The sequence below is a fragment of the Bos taurus genome, chromosome 21, assembly GCF_002263795.3.
Source record: "Bos taurus isolate L1 Dominette 01449 registration number 42190680 breed Hereford chromosome 21, ARS-UCD2.0, whole genome shotgun sequence".
Lineage (NCBI taxonomy): Eukaryota > Metazoa > Chordata > Mammalia > Artiodactyla > Bovidae > Bos > Bos taurus.
The window spans coordinates 45,284,420-45,301,162 of NC_037348.1; the positions used below are offsets into that span (position 1 = coordinate 45,284,420).

Here is a 16,743-nt window from a genome sequence, read left to right on the forward strand (position 1 = left end):
TAGGCAGGGACAGATTACTGTTGTATTGTTGGGCCTTGATTTGGGGTGGGGTGGGGTCTGCTTGGGAAACAGGACACCCTCAAAAAATATCTTTTGAATGAATGGTACTAGGGAACCAGAGGATTACCGACTCAAAAGAATTGGGGAAATGGATGAAGCACCAAATGAAAAAGCAGAATTCAGGACTAATGATTAGACTGGAAAGGCTAATGGGGTTAGAGAAGAATAGGAGAAACCTCAAGTAGCACTAGGAATAAATGAATTTAATATATTTACTTTTTGGAGGGCTAGATGTTCTGAGGAAAGCATAGTTTCTAGAGGTAAGCAATTCCGAAGGTCTTCTGCTATGTTTTTCAACATAATGTCATTATTGTCTTGAGTGAATTCATCAAAATCTCCTGCCCAAAAAAAAAAAAAAGTATAGTTTTTATGGTTGCAGTCATACCTAGACTAAGTGATTACAATGGATGGTTATCTTCTATCAGATAGCATCGATTTATAACAATAAACAAACATTCTAGGTCCAATGAAATATTCAAATTCTAACAAATGTTCCATGGAAAACATTGAGTTTTTTCCTTTTCTAAGCTGCTTGAAAATATAAAACTTGACTATTTCAGCCTGTTACAGAACAACAAAGACATTTAAAAAGTATGTAGTACTCTTACTACTTAAACTTACTAGGAAGTAGTCAAATATTCCTTTTGTGACCATGTAGACTTTATAAGTTTAGGAGGCATTGCATAGGGATAACTTTAATCCGAGCATCCCTGCCTCCAATAAAATGTACCCAAGACTTCAGATAATAAGCACAAACAGATGGCACCAACTATAGAATAAACTTTATAAGAATCATGTTGCTCTGCTGCATCTGAACAGCAGATAAAATGATCATTAAAACAGCACATTTCTGATGGCTCTGGCCTACTTTTGGATACACTGGAAAAAGGGGAGTGAGCGTGTATGCCAATGTATATAGAAATAAAGATGAAGAAAGTGACACTTGGTGAATCTATGTAAGGGTGTAAAAGTGGTTTTCATTGTTCTGTTTTTTCAACTTATCTGTGTTTAAATTTTTTTTTTAATTGGCTCTACAAAAGAATGGTTTCTAAGAAGCTCATACATAATTTTAAGTAGAACAGACTCACCTTGAAGTAAAACACTGTAAAAGTTAGCTATAGCCTGAATGCCAAATATAGACTGGAAAGAACAACTAATGAAAACATTTTACCTTTTTCTTAAAAAACTATCTTATATTGAATTCTTGCTAGAGTAAAAGGACCTCAAGGGGACTGTGTTTTCCTTACTGTTTTAAAATAGCTATAAAAGGAAAACAGGTAGATTGTGAAGAAAATACCATCCATTTCCACATACCCTATCCCTCAAGTCTTTGGTTGTTTTTAAATAAGTTCATGATTTCCTTCTTAAACATACTAATAATAATTCTTGTGTTGGGTCAGAATGCTATTCTCAAGTCACAAATAACAATTAAAATTTGGATAATATTTTCTAGCTTGCAAAGTTCTTTCAGGTAGAAACTACATCAATTAAATATTATAACATCCATGTGAAGAAGACAAAGCAAGATTACCTTTTCTGATTCACAGAGGAGGTAATTAAGGCGACATGAATTGTGAAAAGTTACAAAGCAGGCCAACAGCAGCAAAAGAAATAAACCTAAGTTTTTTACTCTTTCTTTTCACTCTTTCCACTGTGTCCCTACATACACAGGTTCTTTCTCTGCATAACCTCTCTCTGAGCAATAGTAGTTAACATGAAGATACATTATTTGACTCCCTGAACTAATGCAGAAAGGCCTTTTAACTCTTTTTATTTTTTCTTTCTACACCTACCTGTGACAGTGATCTAAATGTTGCTACAAATTATTTATAGGAGGATGCCGAATATAAATTATAGACAAACAAAAATATTATGAAGATTCATTCCAAATTCTTCTATTTATTTAAAAAATTTTGATTATTATCTTTTTGGCAATGCCACACGAAATATGAGATCTTAGCTCCCTGCTCAGGGTTTGAACTTGTGTCCCCTGCAGTAGAAACATTGAGTCTTAACCACTGGATTGCCAGGAAGTCCTCAAATTGTTTTAGGTGGAATTTAAATAGCATCTGTGATGCAGTTTTTTAAAAACTGGAAGTATTTACTTTGTTATTAAAATTAAATTCCTTAAAACATTATTTTTAAAGGCTATGTAATATTCCATCATATTTGTATTAACCATTCACTCCTACTACTATACATTTATATACAATTATAACTGTGAAAATTTAGGGACATTGCTAACATTTGGCATACTTTGGCCTCTTTGCATAACATTTGGCCTTTTTGCATTTATTTCCTTACTATAAATTCCTAGCAGAAGTACTTAAACATTGTAAAGGCTTTTACAACGTACACAGTCATGTATGGATGTGAGAGTTGGACTATAAAGAAAGCTCAGCACCAAAGAATTGACACTTTTGAACTATGGTGTTGGAGAAGACTCTTGAGAGTCCCTTGGACTGCAAGGAGATCCAACCAGTTCATCCTAAAGGAGATCAGTCCTGAGTGTTCATTGGAAGGACTGATGTTGAAGCTGAAACTCCAATACTTTGGCCACCCGATACAAAGAGCTGACTCATATGAAAAGACCCTGATGCTGGGAAAGATTGAGGGCAGGAGAAGGGGACGACAGAGAATGAGATGGTTGGATGGCATTGCTGACTCAATGGACATGAGTTTGAGTAAACTCCGGGAGTTGGTGATGGACGGGGAGGCCTGGTGTGCTGCAGTCCATGGGGTTGCAAAGAGTCAGACACAACTGAGCGACTGAACCGAACTGAACTTGCTACATACTGCTAAATTTCTTTCCTGAAAGATTATACCAATTTACTCCATCAGAAAAAAATAAGAATATGTGTAAGCCTTACTTCATGAAAGCCTTACAGCATTGAACTGTACTATAAAAACAAACTTTGTTGTTTTAATTTGCATTTCTTTAATTACTAGTGAGGCTGGACATCTTTTAACATGTATAATAACAATTTTGGAATGTGTGGTAACAGTATGTTGCTTGGAAAAAGATTAAAGGTGTTAATCAGTTGCCTGAGGACAGTTAGGTTTTTCTCAAATTACATATGCAGGTGGGAAGGGAACAGAGAAAGAAGAGTTTCTCTGCAGAGCAAAATCTATTCTTTACAAGTTTCCTACTTATATTTAATTAAGTACATGGGAAAAGAGAACTCACCAAAGCTGACAGTCTATGAATCAAGTCTCACTTTTTATATCTAGTCAGGTATCAAGTCCCATCATGTTCACTTTTGAATTCACTTCCTCTTTATTACCGCTTCAACTACTTCATAGTCACAGGTACCACCTCACACTTAGAAAACCAGGACAAACTCATAATTGGCTCCTGAATGATCAGTTTCTCCCCAATATGAGTTACCTTACACATGTATTTTGGAGAAGGAAATGGCAACCCACTCCAGTATTCTTGCCTGAAAAATCCTATGGACAAAGGAGCCTGGCGGGCTACAGTCCATGGGGTCACAAAGAGTCGGACATGACTGAGTGACTAACACCACACGACATCTATTTTAAACTGCTGCTGCTAAGTCGCTTCAGTCGTGTCCAACTCTGTGTGACCCCATAGACGGCAGCTCACCAGGCTCCCCCGTCCCTGGGATTCTCCAGGCAAGAACACTGGAGTGGGTTGCCATTTCCTCCTCCAATGCATCTAAGTGAAAACTGAAAGTGAAGTCGCGCAGTCGTGTACAACTCTTCTCGACCCCATGGACTGCAGCCTACCAGGCTCCTCCGTCCATGGGATTTTCCAGGCAAGAGTACTGGAGTGGGGTGCCATTGCCTTCTCCGGATTTTTTTTAAACTAATTTTGCTTAAACTTCACTCATGTCACTCCTTCTCCTTACAATTTTGGGACAGCTTTCCACTTTTCAATGTATCCAGTATTACTGTAGACTTTCATGGCCCTCTATATCACCAGAGTCTAACCATCCTATTTTCTACTCTCATTACTCACTAACATAATTTTTGCTTAAGACAGGCAAATTCCCTCAGTTGTTTTCCATATTCCTTCCTGTTCATATTGCTCCTTTCAACTATGACCTTGTTTTTCACAATAAGGGCCTTCTCAAGTTACTTCATCTCCAGGAAGTCTTACCTTCAGCCCCTGGCCGTCATTCACCCATATCCTTATCTCTAATGATTTATAATATATAATTAAACACTGGGCCATGTATTTCCTATTATTCATTAATATTTTATATTACTTTGAAGTTCTTATTCAAAGTTTAAAAATTTACTGAGGGGACTTCTGGCCTTAGACAAGATGGCTACTTCCCTCAATTTCCCCAGCTCCTCCCCTCTAAATACGATGAAATATCCTGGACGTAAACCAACAGGCAACCATAAAGGACTCTGAAGAAAAAAGGTAAACTGTCTAGGGATGTCAGGAATTAAGGATGGAAGGTCACCGCAGTGAATTCCCTCCTGGGTTTTCATCTTCCATGTAGCCTGGACTGGGCCCTGGAGAGGTGAGTGACTACCAACCAGAACTACCAACACTTATAGACTGAATAAACAAAACAAAAACTAAGTCTGCTCTCTCTCGCCAAAGACCAGTAAAGGGGAAGAATAACAGAGGTGTACTGGAGAACCCTAATCTCTAGCCCACACCTGGGGCAAAGGCAGGCTATCTGGTAACAAAGTAGGAGGCTGCTGTCTCCAGGCCCTCTGCCCAGCAGGAGAGACTCAGGCCTGAGGCCTCTCAGCCCTCTGCCCAGAAGCCAAGAGCAAACCAGGCCCTGTACTGCTCGTCCCCGGACCCCCACTGGTGGAAGGCAGCTCAGTGACACAGGTATCTTTCTCCAAGCAGGAAACACCAGCATAGATTGAGCAGGAAGCCCCAGCAGTACCAAAGAATGAAACAAGCCTGAATAGCACTGCAAGGGCACTGAAAACTAAATGTTGTCAGAGCTACAGCTCACAAAAGCAGGCCAGAATCAACAGGTTAAACTTAAGCGGGGCAACTGCCTACTAAGATAGAAAATCTGAACAGGATCAAGTCAGCATAATATCTAAAATATCCAGGATAAAATAAAAATTATCCTAGCATACAAACAAAATGTTCACGATATAACAGAACATCATTTATATCAAGAACAGGACAAATATTAATTTGACTCTCGCAATCTAGATGCTACTGTGCAACTTAGTTTGGACGATCAGACAAGGACTCTAAAGATGCTATAACGAAAATGCTTCAATAAGTAGTTATGAATTATCCTGTAATAAGTGAAAAAAATAGAAAATCTCAGCAAAGAAGTCATAGAAAAAGAAACAGAAACTGCAAAACAGAAAAATAAAATAATTTAGAAATCCCTTGCTGAAAGGGCTCCGTAGTAGAGATGACAGAGGATAGAACCAGTTCACTTGAATTGACAGACCAATAAAATTTATTCCATCTGAACAAAAGAGAGAAAATAAAAAAGAAATTGAACAGAGACCTAAGGATCTTTGGAATAACGAAAGAGCTAACATTGGTATCTGAGTTCCAGAAGTAGGGGGAAAAGTGTGGAGCTGAAAAGTATTGAAGAAATACAGCTAAAAACTCCCTAAATTAGGTGAAAGATCTAAACCTACAGATTTAAGAAGCCAAGCAAAGTCTAAATATGATAGACGCAAAGAAATCCACTAAGAACATATCATAAACTTCTAAAAACAAGAGGCAAGGAACAAATCTTAAAAACAACCAAAGAGAAATGATTCATTCCCTACAGGGAAACACCAAACAACAGTGAAGTTTTCATCTGAAACCAAGGAGCCAGGAGGTTACAAAACTTTTCAAATGCTGGAAGAAAAGGACCACAAGCTGTAAATTTTCTATCTGATGAAATTATCCTTCAGGAATGAAGGAGAAGTAAAGACAAATCAGATGCAGAAAAACTAAAAAACAAAAAATTTTGTTGCCTTAAGACCTACCCTTAAAGAATGGGTATAGGAAATTTCAACAGAAAGGAAATAGCAGAAGAGGGCTTGGAACTTCAGACAGGAAAGAACAGAATGTGTAAAAATAGGCTATCTTTCTCATTAGTTTCTTAAATCATATGTGATGGTTAAATCAAAATTTATAAAACCACCTGTAATGGTGCTCTATGTACATGTATACAGGAAATACATAAAACAGTCATATTTTTAAAGTGGGGGAGGGTATAGGGACCTATGTGGAAGTAAGATTTCAATATTTGCTTCTAGTAAAACAGATAAGACAGGTAAAAGGATCAGATAAAACACTGATAACTAGAGTCAGACAGGACTGAAGCGACTTAGCAGCAGTACCAGCAGTGATGTTACATATGTATACTGTCATACTCAGAGTAACCACAAAGAAAACTCTACAAAGAAATACACTCAGAAACACTACAAAGAAGAACAGAATGCTAAAACTGTTCCATTTACCCACAGGAAGGCAAGAGGAGATAACAAGAAATTGAGAAACAGAGGGTCAGAAAGGAAACAAACAATAAAATGCTATACTTAAGTGCTAACATATAGTAAGCTAATTGTAAATGGTTTAAACACATCAATCAAAAGACAGAGATTAGCAACACAGATTTAAAAAATACAACTCATCCTGGGTTGGGAAGATCCCCTGGGATAGGAAATGGCAACCCACTCCAGTGTTATTATGCTGTCAACAGAAACTCACTTTAAACATGCCAGGAAGACTGAATATAAAAGGATGGGGAAAAAAATTGTGGCAATGGTTTAAAAAAAAATAGGGTAGCTATACTGATATGAAATAAAATAGATGTTAAAGCAAAAGAAAAAATTATTAGGGACAATGAAGAACATTACATACTGATAAAAGGATCAATCTATCAAGAACACACAGTGATCTTAAATGTGCATACACTGAACAACAGAGCCTTAAAATATCAATACATGAAACAAGGACTTCCCTGGATGTCCAGACAGTGGTTAAGACTCCATGCTTCCATGATCCCCAGTTAGGGAACCAAGATTCCACATGCAGCATGGCAGCGGAGAGGTGGGCAGAATGAAACAAAAACTGACAGGGCTGAAAGAAGAAATAGAAAAATTCACAATTACAGCTGGGGAGTTCAACACGATACTGACAGGACTACAGGGCAGAAAATCAGCAAAGATATAGAGGAACTGAAGAATATCACCAATCAACAAGACCTAATAGATATGTATAGAACACTCCACTAAACTGCAATGCTGCTGCTGCTGCTAAGTCGCTTCAGTCGTGTCCGACTCTGTGCGACCCCATAGACGGCAGCCCATCAGGCTCCCCCATCCCTGGGATTCTCCAGGCAAGAACACTGGAGTGGGTTGCCATTTCCTTCTCCAATGCATGAAAGTGAAAAGTGAAAGTGAAGTCGATCAGTCGTGTCCGACTCTTAGCCACCCCATGGACTGCAGCCCACCAGGCTCCTCCGTCCATGGGATTTTCCAGGCAAGAGTACTGAAGTGGGGTGCCATTGCCTTCTCCGAAACTGCAATAGAATACAGTTTTTCTAAGTGCCCACAAAACAGTCACCAAGATAGACCATGCTGCTGCTGTTAAGTCACTTCAGTCGTGTCCGACTCTGTGCGACCCCATAGACGGCAGCCCACCAGGCTCCCCCGTCCCTGGGATTCTCCAGGCAAGAACATTGGAGTGGGTTGCCATTTCCTTCTCCAATGCATGGAAGTGAAAAGTGAAAGTGAAGTCGCTCAGTCGTGCCCAACTCTTAGCGACCCCATAGGCTGCAGCCTACCAGGCTCCTCCGTCCACTGGATTTTCCGGGCAAGAGTACTAGGATGTTCAATTATAGACCAAATTTCTACATCTACTAAATGAATAAACAGGGTCTATCTTTTATAAAAGGTAGAAAAATTATCAAGCTGTGTGGGATTTTTTTTTTGCAAAATACACCATATAGGAAAAACATAGGCTGAATACAAAAGAAATACTTTCTGTCTCTTGGACACCCATAAAAAACATATATCTTAGTCTTTGACATAAAGCCATTCAGCTGTTATTTTGCATTTACTTAAAATATCCTCTGCTAAATAGTTGTGTTCATCTTTAAAAGTAAATTGCTTAAAATTACATTCAATTTCTTTCTGTAAACCAACATTTCTTCACCTCGACAAAGGAAATACACTGGATACGGCCAATGAGCTGTCATCAGCTTTACATTACACTTAGAGGAAAAAAAAGTCTGATAGACCATATTGAATCATAAAACAAATATCAAAAATTCTTAAAGAATTTAAATCATACAGAGTATCTTTGAACATAATGGAGCCAAAGTAACAGAAATACAATAGGCAAATAGCCAAATGCTCAGAAAGTAAACAACATATTTTTAAATAATGATAGCTACAATAATCAACAGAGAATAGAGCATTCAAAAAGATACAGAACAGATCCAGGCAAAAATGCACAAATAATTTTCAAAGATTCAAAAGCAATTCAGTGGAGAAAGAAGAGCCTTTTCAACAAGTTGTGCTGGAGCAAATGGACATCTACAGGGGAAAAAATGAACTTCAATCTAAATTTCACACTTTATACAAAAGTTAACTTAGGTCAAAGAACATGTAATACACAAAACGACAATTCTTTTAGAATTTTGTGAAAAAACCTTTTTACAAAACTCTTAGGGTTTGTAAAAGAAACCTTAACACCTGAAACTAACACAGTATTGAGTAATTTTTAAATAAAGAGGGAAAAAAAGCATAGGAGAAAATCTTCAGAATCTAGGGCCAAAGAGATCTTAAATTTGACATCAAAAAACAAAAATGGGATAAATTGAACCTTATTAAAATTAAAAACTTTTGCTTTGAAAGTTCTGTTAAGAGAAGGAACAGGCAAATTACTGGGAGAAAATACTGCATACATACATCTGACAAAGGGCTTATATCTAAAATAATAAAGAACTATTAGTCCATTCTAAAGGAGATCAGTCCTGGGTATTCTTTGGAAGGACTGATGCTAAAGCTGAAACTGCAGTACTTTGGCCACCTCATGCGAAGAGTTGACTCATTGGAAAAAACTCTGATGCTGGGAGGGATTGGCGGCAGGAGGAGAAAGGGACGACAGAGGATGAGATGGCTAGATGGCATCACCGACTCGATGGGCATGCGTTTGAGTGAACTCTGGGAGTTGGTGATGGACAGGGAGGCCTGGCGTGCTACGCTTCATGGGATTGCAAACAGTCGGATACGACTGAACTGAACTGATTTATTATTTATATTTATTGGGTTGCCATTTCCTTCTCCAATGCATGAAATTGAGAAGTGAAAGTGAAGTCGCTCAGTCCTGTCTGACTCTTAGCGACCCCATGGGATTTTCCAGGCAAGAGTACTGCAGTGGGGTGCCATTCTTGTCTGGAGAATCCTGTGGACAGAGGAGCCTGGTGGGCTGCTGTCCATGGGGTCGCACAGAGACGGACACAACTGAAGCGACTTAGCAGCAGCATAAATATAATTTATATTATGTAATATAAATGTATACATATTCATATTTACAAAATATATTTATACTTATATTTATATTATTTATTAATAACTATTTATTATTTCTGTTTACAATAGAAAATGGGCAAAAGACATAAACAGATACTACATCAAAGAGGATATACAAATGGCAAATAAACACATGACAAGATGTTCAACATCATTTGAGAAATGGAAATTAAAACCCAATGATAGGGCTTCCCTGATGGCTCAGTGGTAAAGAGCCTGCCAATGCAGGAGACGCAAGCTGGATCCCTGATCTGGGAAGATCCCACATGCCATGGAGCAACTAAGTCCTTGCGCCACAGCTATTGAGCCTGTGCTCTCGAGCCCAGGAGCTGCAACTACTGAGTCCACGTGCCACAACTACTGAAGCCCTCATGCCCTAGAGCATGTGCTCTGCCAACAAGAGGAGCCATTGCAGTGAGAAGCCTGCACACCACAACTAGAGTAGCCCCTGGTCTCTGCAACTAGAGAAAAGCCATGAAGACCCAGCACAACCAAAATAAATAAACAAAATTATTAAAAAAAAAATTGGAAAAAAAACCCCAATGATATATCATTATATAATTTTCAGAGTGGCTAACATAAAAATACTGAAAATACCAAATGCTAGTAAGGATACAGGTCTTCCTTACTAGCATTGTGGCTTACTTCCTTACTAGCAAGTGGCTCAGTGGTAAAGAATCAGCCTGCCAACATAGGAGAAGGTGTGGGTTCAATCCCTGGCGGGGGAAGATCCCCTGGAATAGGAAATGGCAACCCACTACAGTATTTTTTTTTTAACCTTTAGTTATCTGGCTGTGCTTGGTCTTAGTTGTGGCACGCAGAATCTTTGACCTTCCTTGTAGCACGTGAGATCTTTAGCTGTGGCATGTGAATTCTTAGCTGCAGCATGTAGGATCTAATTCCATGACCAGGGATCAAATCTGGGCCCCACACATTGGGAACATGGTCTTATCCACTGGGCCACTAGGGAAGTCCCCACACTCCAGTATTCTTGCCTGGAGAATTCAATGGACAGAGGAGCCTAGCGGGCTACAGTCCATATAGTAGCAAAGAGTTGGACATGACTGAGTTCGTGGTGCATAGTGAGGATGCAGAGAAACAGGATTACAGTCACTCTGGAAAACAGTCTGGCAGTTCCTATAAAACTAAAAATGCACTTACCATATGATGCAGCAATTGCATTCTTGGACATTATCACAGAGAAACGAAAACTTACGTTTACACAAAAATATGTACATGAATGTTCACAGAAACAGTATTTGTAACAAAGGCTTTACTGGTCTGGATACCTCATATGGCTTTTTCACTCACATGTGTGGTACCCAGGCTAGGACAGCAGAAACATGTAGGCTGGTTGGACATCTTGCTCTCCATAAGCTAGCTGGGACTTCCTGACACTGTGACGATCTCAGGGTAGTCAGACTACACACGATGGCCAGATTCTCCCAGAGCAAGTATTCCAAGAAGTAGGAAGTAGAAGTTGTCAGTTTCTTAAACCCTAGGTCTGAAACTGGCCTAGTGTCATTTCTGTCAAATTCTAATGGCCAAAGGTGTCACAGAGAGCACCCAAATTCAAAGGGGAGAGAGAACACAGATCTGACTTCTTATGGAATTAAAAAAACAACTTTATAGAGGTAGAACGGACATACAATAAACTGTGCATATTTAAAGTGCACAGTTATATAAGTTTTAACATATATATACAACATGTAGTATGAAAGATCACTATAACCATGATAGTGAATATAGTCATTATCCCCAGTATCACCTCCTGCCCCTCTGTAATCCTTCCTTCTCTCTAATCCCCTACCAACCCAGCCACCAGAGATCTATTTTCTGTCACTATAGATTAGCTGGCATTTTCCTAGAGGCTTAGATAAATGGAATCCAAGTATGAAGTCTTTTTTCAGTATAGTTTATTTCACTTAGCAAAATTTGTCCATGTTGTTGCACATACAAACACTTCATTCCATTTATTTGCCAAGTAATATTCCATTATAAAAATACAGCACAATTTGTTTATCCATTAACCTGTTTCTAAAGGAGATGCCTTCCTCTTCCCCCTTTCCTTGCTGTATTGTATTGGCTAGAAGCTCTTACACATAATCCCCCAGTGGCTCAGAGGGTAAAGAACCCGCCTGCAATGCCGGAGACGCGGGTTCGATCTCTGGGTTGGAAGATCTCCTGGAGGAGGAAATGGCCACCCACTCCAGTATTCTTGCTTGGAAAATCCCATGAACAAAGGAGCCTGGTGGGCTCCAGTCCATGGGTCACAAAGAGTCGGACAGGACTGAGCGACTAACACTTTCAGCAGCTCTGTTATGATGCTGGCTAGAAGTGATGAGTACAAATCCCTCTTTTGTTCTTAGGGGAAAGAATTCAGTCTTTCACCATTAAGTATGATGTCAGCTGTAGATTTTTCATAGATCCCCTTTATCAGGTTGAGAATGTTGCCTGCTATTCCTAGTCTGGTAAGTGTTTATCAGGAAGAGATGTTGGATATCGTCAAATGCTTTTTTATGTCTCTTGAGATAATCATATAGTTTTTCTTTTTAGTTAATATACTGAATTACATTGCTTGATTTTCTAATGTTAATCTAATAGTGCATTTTGGAATAAATTACTTGTTCATATTATTCTTTTTATATATTGTGCCCATTTTTAATATACAATAAATGTGATGAAAAGTACAATTATTTTTACTTATTTAACAGAAAAATTTTGTTTAAGAGGTATGCATTTGCCCAGTGTATCTTTTTAACTTCTGGAAAAAACAACCTATTTACCTCGTATACTTGATAACTTTCACAAATTCATAATCTGTTAATAAAGATTGGAAAACATGTAAGTTATGTGGCTACTTCCTCAGTGGTAATACAATACAGAAATGGAATAGTATGCTGTTTGACAAACGTAACTAGATCCCAGCCTTTGCTTTTTAGATTTAGTAGGAATTTCAAAGAACCTCTAACAACTTTGTAGCTGCTGCTAAGCAGCAAGTCCAATTCTGTTTAGTGAGGATGTATTTAAAATACAGGAAGCAAAAAAGCTTCTAAAAGCTTCTATTCATCTACAATTATCTTCCTTAAATATTAAAATATTTTCTTGATGATTTTATTAATTTTCTTATAGCATACCTCACTTTTCTATCCTTTGTAACTTTTAAAAAATTTACTTTTAATTGGAGGATAATTGCCTTACAATGTTGTGTTGGTTTCTGCCATACAACAATATGAATCAGTGTTAAGTATACAATATATACTCCCTCTTGACCCTCCCACCCACCCCACCCTGCATTCTACCCCTCTATGTCATCACAGAGCACAGGGCTGAGCCCCCTGTGCTATAGTAACTTCCCAATAGCTATCTATTTTACACATGGTAATGTATGTATTTGTAACTTGACTCAATAGAAACTTTTACATGCTGTTGGTTTGACATCCTCATTTGTATATGAATATTCAGGAAAAATTCAGAGGCTTCAGAATAGTGTTCATTAACAGACAACTGTTAACAAAATGCAATTTTTAATATGCCTAATGGGGACCACATTCAAAGTTCTGGCTCTCAGTTCTCTTCACTTAATAGAGATTGTAGTTACTCTCCTATATGTTGAAAGCTAAGCCTAGAGTCCATTTCACATACATACATGAAGTAGTATGTATATAAAGAAGTAGAAAAGAACAGATGCTCTACCATGAGATTAGAGTCAATGCACTGAGGTCCTGTTGTATTTTTTTACTCTCTTATTTATTTGAGGCGGGAGTTGTCTGTGTGTGCTTTGTCCCTCATCTTTGTTTCATCCCTCCTATGAAGTGAAGTGAAGTTGCTCAGTTGTGTCCAACTCTCTGAGACCCCATGGACTGTAGCCTACCATGCTCCTCCATCCATGGGATTTTCCAGGCAAGAGTACTGGAGTGGGTTGCCATTTCCTTCTCCAGAGGATCTTCCCGACCCAGGGTCTCCCGCATTGTAGGCAGACACTTTACTGTCTGAGTCACAAGGGAAGTGACTATACTAGTGATCATTTGTTTCTAGACCTTGGTCTAAGCTGTACTAAAGTAAATACAAGCTCTGTCTTTATTTTTTTATTTTTTCTACATCTTCAGTTTATATCAGACATTGATATGTGCTTATTTCTGTCCTGGTCTACTATTCTGGTTCTATCAGCTTGATTCCAAATGACCCCAGGTCTAGATATGATAATTCCACTATTCCTTCAGAGACCAACAATATTATTCTTTCTTTTGTGTATTTAAAATTATTATGATTTTACTTGTTAGCAATATGTAGTTTTTTAACTTTCAATAAACTCTATGAAGCTCAAAATCAAAATCATAAAGCCTATTATTAACTCTTGCTATTCCACTAAATAGTATAAAAATTCAAGGAGAGTTATAATTAACAAAGGTCTAAGCAAATGTCATAAAAGTAAGACATCATGCAATAATTTTTTTTCCCCCTGGAAGAAGGGAATTAGGAAAATGAAAAATTGCTGATTGGAAGAATCTTTTGTGCTGTATTTAATAAAAAAAAGTACACTATGAGTTTCAGTTCTGGAGGCAATAATGATGATGGCTACACAATGTACATGTATTTCATATCATTTAACTGCACACTTGAAAATGGCAAATTTTATATTATGTATATATTACCACCTAAAAAAGGTTTACCAATAAATTATACTACTTTTTAAGATTTATATTAAAACATACTCCTTCGTCTTAAGTTAAAAAAAGTATAGTTGCTCAGTTGTGTCTGACTCTTTGTGATCCCATGGACAATAGCCCACCAGCCTCCTCTGTTCATGGGATTCTTCAGGCAAGAATAAGTGACACTTATTTCTTAAGATATTCATTGTAATAAACATTTTTCAGAAACTCAGTTTGTTTTCTAAATTGTTTAACAAACTGCCTGAGTACCTCTGACTACAGGATCTGCTGGAGAAAGACAGAACATGGTGTTAGAAAAAGTAGACACATATTATTTAGGCAATAGTGTTGGGTCTTCTTGTTTACAAAATCATCATCCAAAACATGCTTTCTGTGATTTCGGAAAAATGGAGTCTCAGCTGATGCCTCTAAAATTGGAGATTTAGATTACAAATGGTTCCACAAAACTGAAAAATCTTTAAGGCAAGGAACAACAATCTTGAATCTTGTCTGTGTGTAAAAATATGAAGCTACCTCTTTGGTTTTCTCTACTTTCCAGGCTAATCTCACTAGCAGATGTCCAAAGTAATTTTATTTTGGCATCTTAGATAAAATGATGGAGAAGGCAATGGCACCCCACTCCAGTACTCTTGCCTGGAAAACCCCATGGATGGAGGAGCCTGGTAGTCTGCAGTCCATGGGATCACTGAGGGTCCGACACGACTGAGCAACTTCACTTTCACTTTTCACTTTCATGCATTGGAGAAGGAAATGGCAACCGACTCCAGTGTTCTTGCCTGGAGAATCCCAGGGACGGGGGAGCCTGGTGGGCTGCCGTCTATGGGGTCGCACAGAGTCGGACACGACTGAAGTGACTTAGCAGTAGCAGTAGCTAAAATGATCTTCCAAAATGTGTAATAGTAATAACAATAATGATAACACCCAAATGATTATTGACTCTAACAACACAAAGAGAGAGAATTTCCAGGAAGAACCTCATGCCTGAAAGTCTAAAACTGGGAGTCATCAGCAAACAGGAATAATAGTTCATGTCTGGCTGAAAATAAACATGGAATCAACGTTTAGAAGTACAAAAGCAGAGCATGGTTTGGAGGAGTTCTCAAACGAGTAATATTCTATTTTTTCACCAGGTTTCACTTTGCTAAAATAGATCTACCTCCATTCTTCAATAACTCGACCTAATTACCACATTTCAATTCTAACATGTGCTTTTTTAGTATTACTATTAATATTATTCAAAACAAAGTCTTCCCCTCCCCTCTTTCTCTCTCTCCCCACCCTGGAACAACTCCTTTAAATGTCTGGACTATTTAGACTAGTTGGGACTTCCTGTAGCTGATGGTAAAGAATCTGCCTGCAATGCAGGAGACACGGGTTCAATCCCTGGGTCAGGAAGATCCCCTGGAGAAGGAAATGGCAACCTATTCCAGTATTCTTACCTGGAGAATCCCATGGACAGAGAAGCCTGGTGAGCTACACAGTCCATGGGGGTCGCAAAGAGTCACGACTGAGCGACTAACACACACACTGAGATTAGCTACATGAGACTTTGCCTACAGGGTAAAAAACCTCCAGTTCTACAGTCTAAAACTTATCTTGCAAAGGGCTTTTTCAGGTAGTATCCTACTGGTAGTCCCAAATTTGTGGGAGTAGTGGGGAGTTGGGCTAACCCATTCCTCTCACTTTTTTTTTCCTTTAGGAACTAGGGTAGACACAATGCGGCTCTAGCTGCCTAAGTCTGTAGCGGAATCATAAAACCCAGAGCCGGGTCTTTCTGCATCCAGTCCTAAACTAGACTCCTACTCTGTCAATGCTTGCGATGTGCCTGGTGAACCCGCCCGGTAGCAGAGCAGAGACCAGCACCGCTACCCCATGGAAGGCTTCTGGCCTCACCCTAAGTCCCCAAGGTCAGGACCCACAGCATATCCTTGCCCCAACCGCCTGACTCTGGCTCTGATCGCTTACGGGTAGTTCGCATCCATTGCAGAAGCGCTGGGAGGTCTGCCGGAGCCACCGTACGGAGCAGTTGCAGTACTGCGAGCCGCGCGGCGCGGAATTCCATGTTGGAGAAAGCAGATCAGCGGAAGGTTCGCACTGCGCATACGCAGGCAGAGGCCGGTTCAGACACCCGATTAGACCCGGCGTGGAACCCGCCTCCCTCGGCTACCAAAATCCTAAGCCCCGCCTCCTCCTTGGAGTTCTCACGTGCTCCTGGGACTCCCTATTCTGAGACATCTCCCACCTTTCATAATTCCCCTCTTAGCTGGTGGTGCTCAGCCAAGTCATTTTTCGTCAGGTGGCGCCTGGAGGCTGGACATCTTTCTTGAGATCGCATCCCTAGAAAGCCTCCTATCTTCATACTAACTTTAATGCCGCAGTTATTAAGCGATAGGAAACGAATGTCAAAGGCCAATCAAGGCAAAGAAACATCTCAACACACTCTCGGTAAACACTCTGTAGAGACGCGCCGAGTGCCCCGGAAGCGGAAGTGTATCCCCTTCTTGAAAGG

At 39.2% G+C, this 16,743-nt stretch overlaps 1 protein-coding gene across 4 annotated transcripts in view; it reads right to left on the reverse strand.

The window, feature by feature from the left end:
- LOC613444 (RIKEN cDNA 2700097O09Rik-like) overlaps window positions 1–16,712 on the reverse strand; it is a 29,251-nt gene extending 12,539 nt beyond the window's left edge. Inside the window, exons 1-2 of one of the 4 annotated variants that reach the window (XM_005222052.4) lie at window positions 16,477–16,712; window positions 277–398 (exon numbers count right to left, since the gene is read on the reverse strand). In XM_005222052.4, coding sequence (XP_005222109.1) covers window positions 277–398; window positions 16,477–16,483 — 129 coding nt within the window. In that variant the 5' untranslated portion in view covers window positions 16,484–16,712. The other 3 variants (XM_015459286.3, NM_001076273.1, XM_005222053.5) reach the window with 3 other exon arrangements.
- Between the last annotated feature and the right edge of the window lie 31 nt (window positions 16,713–16,743).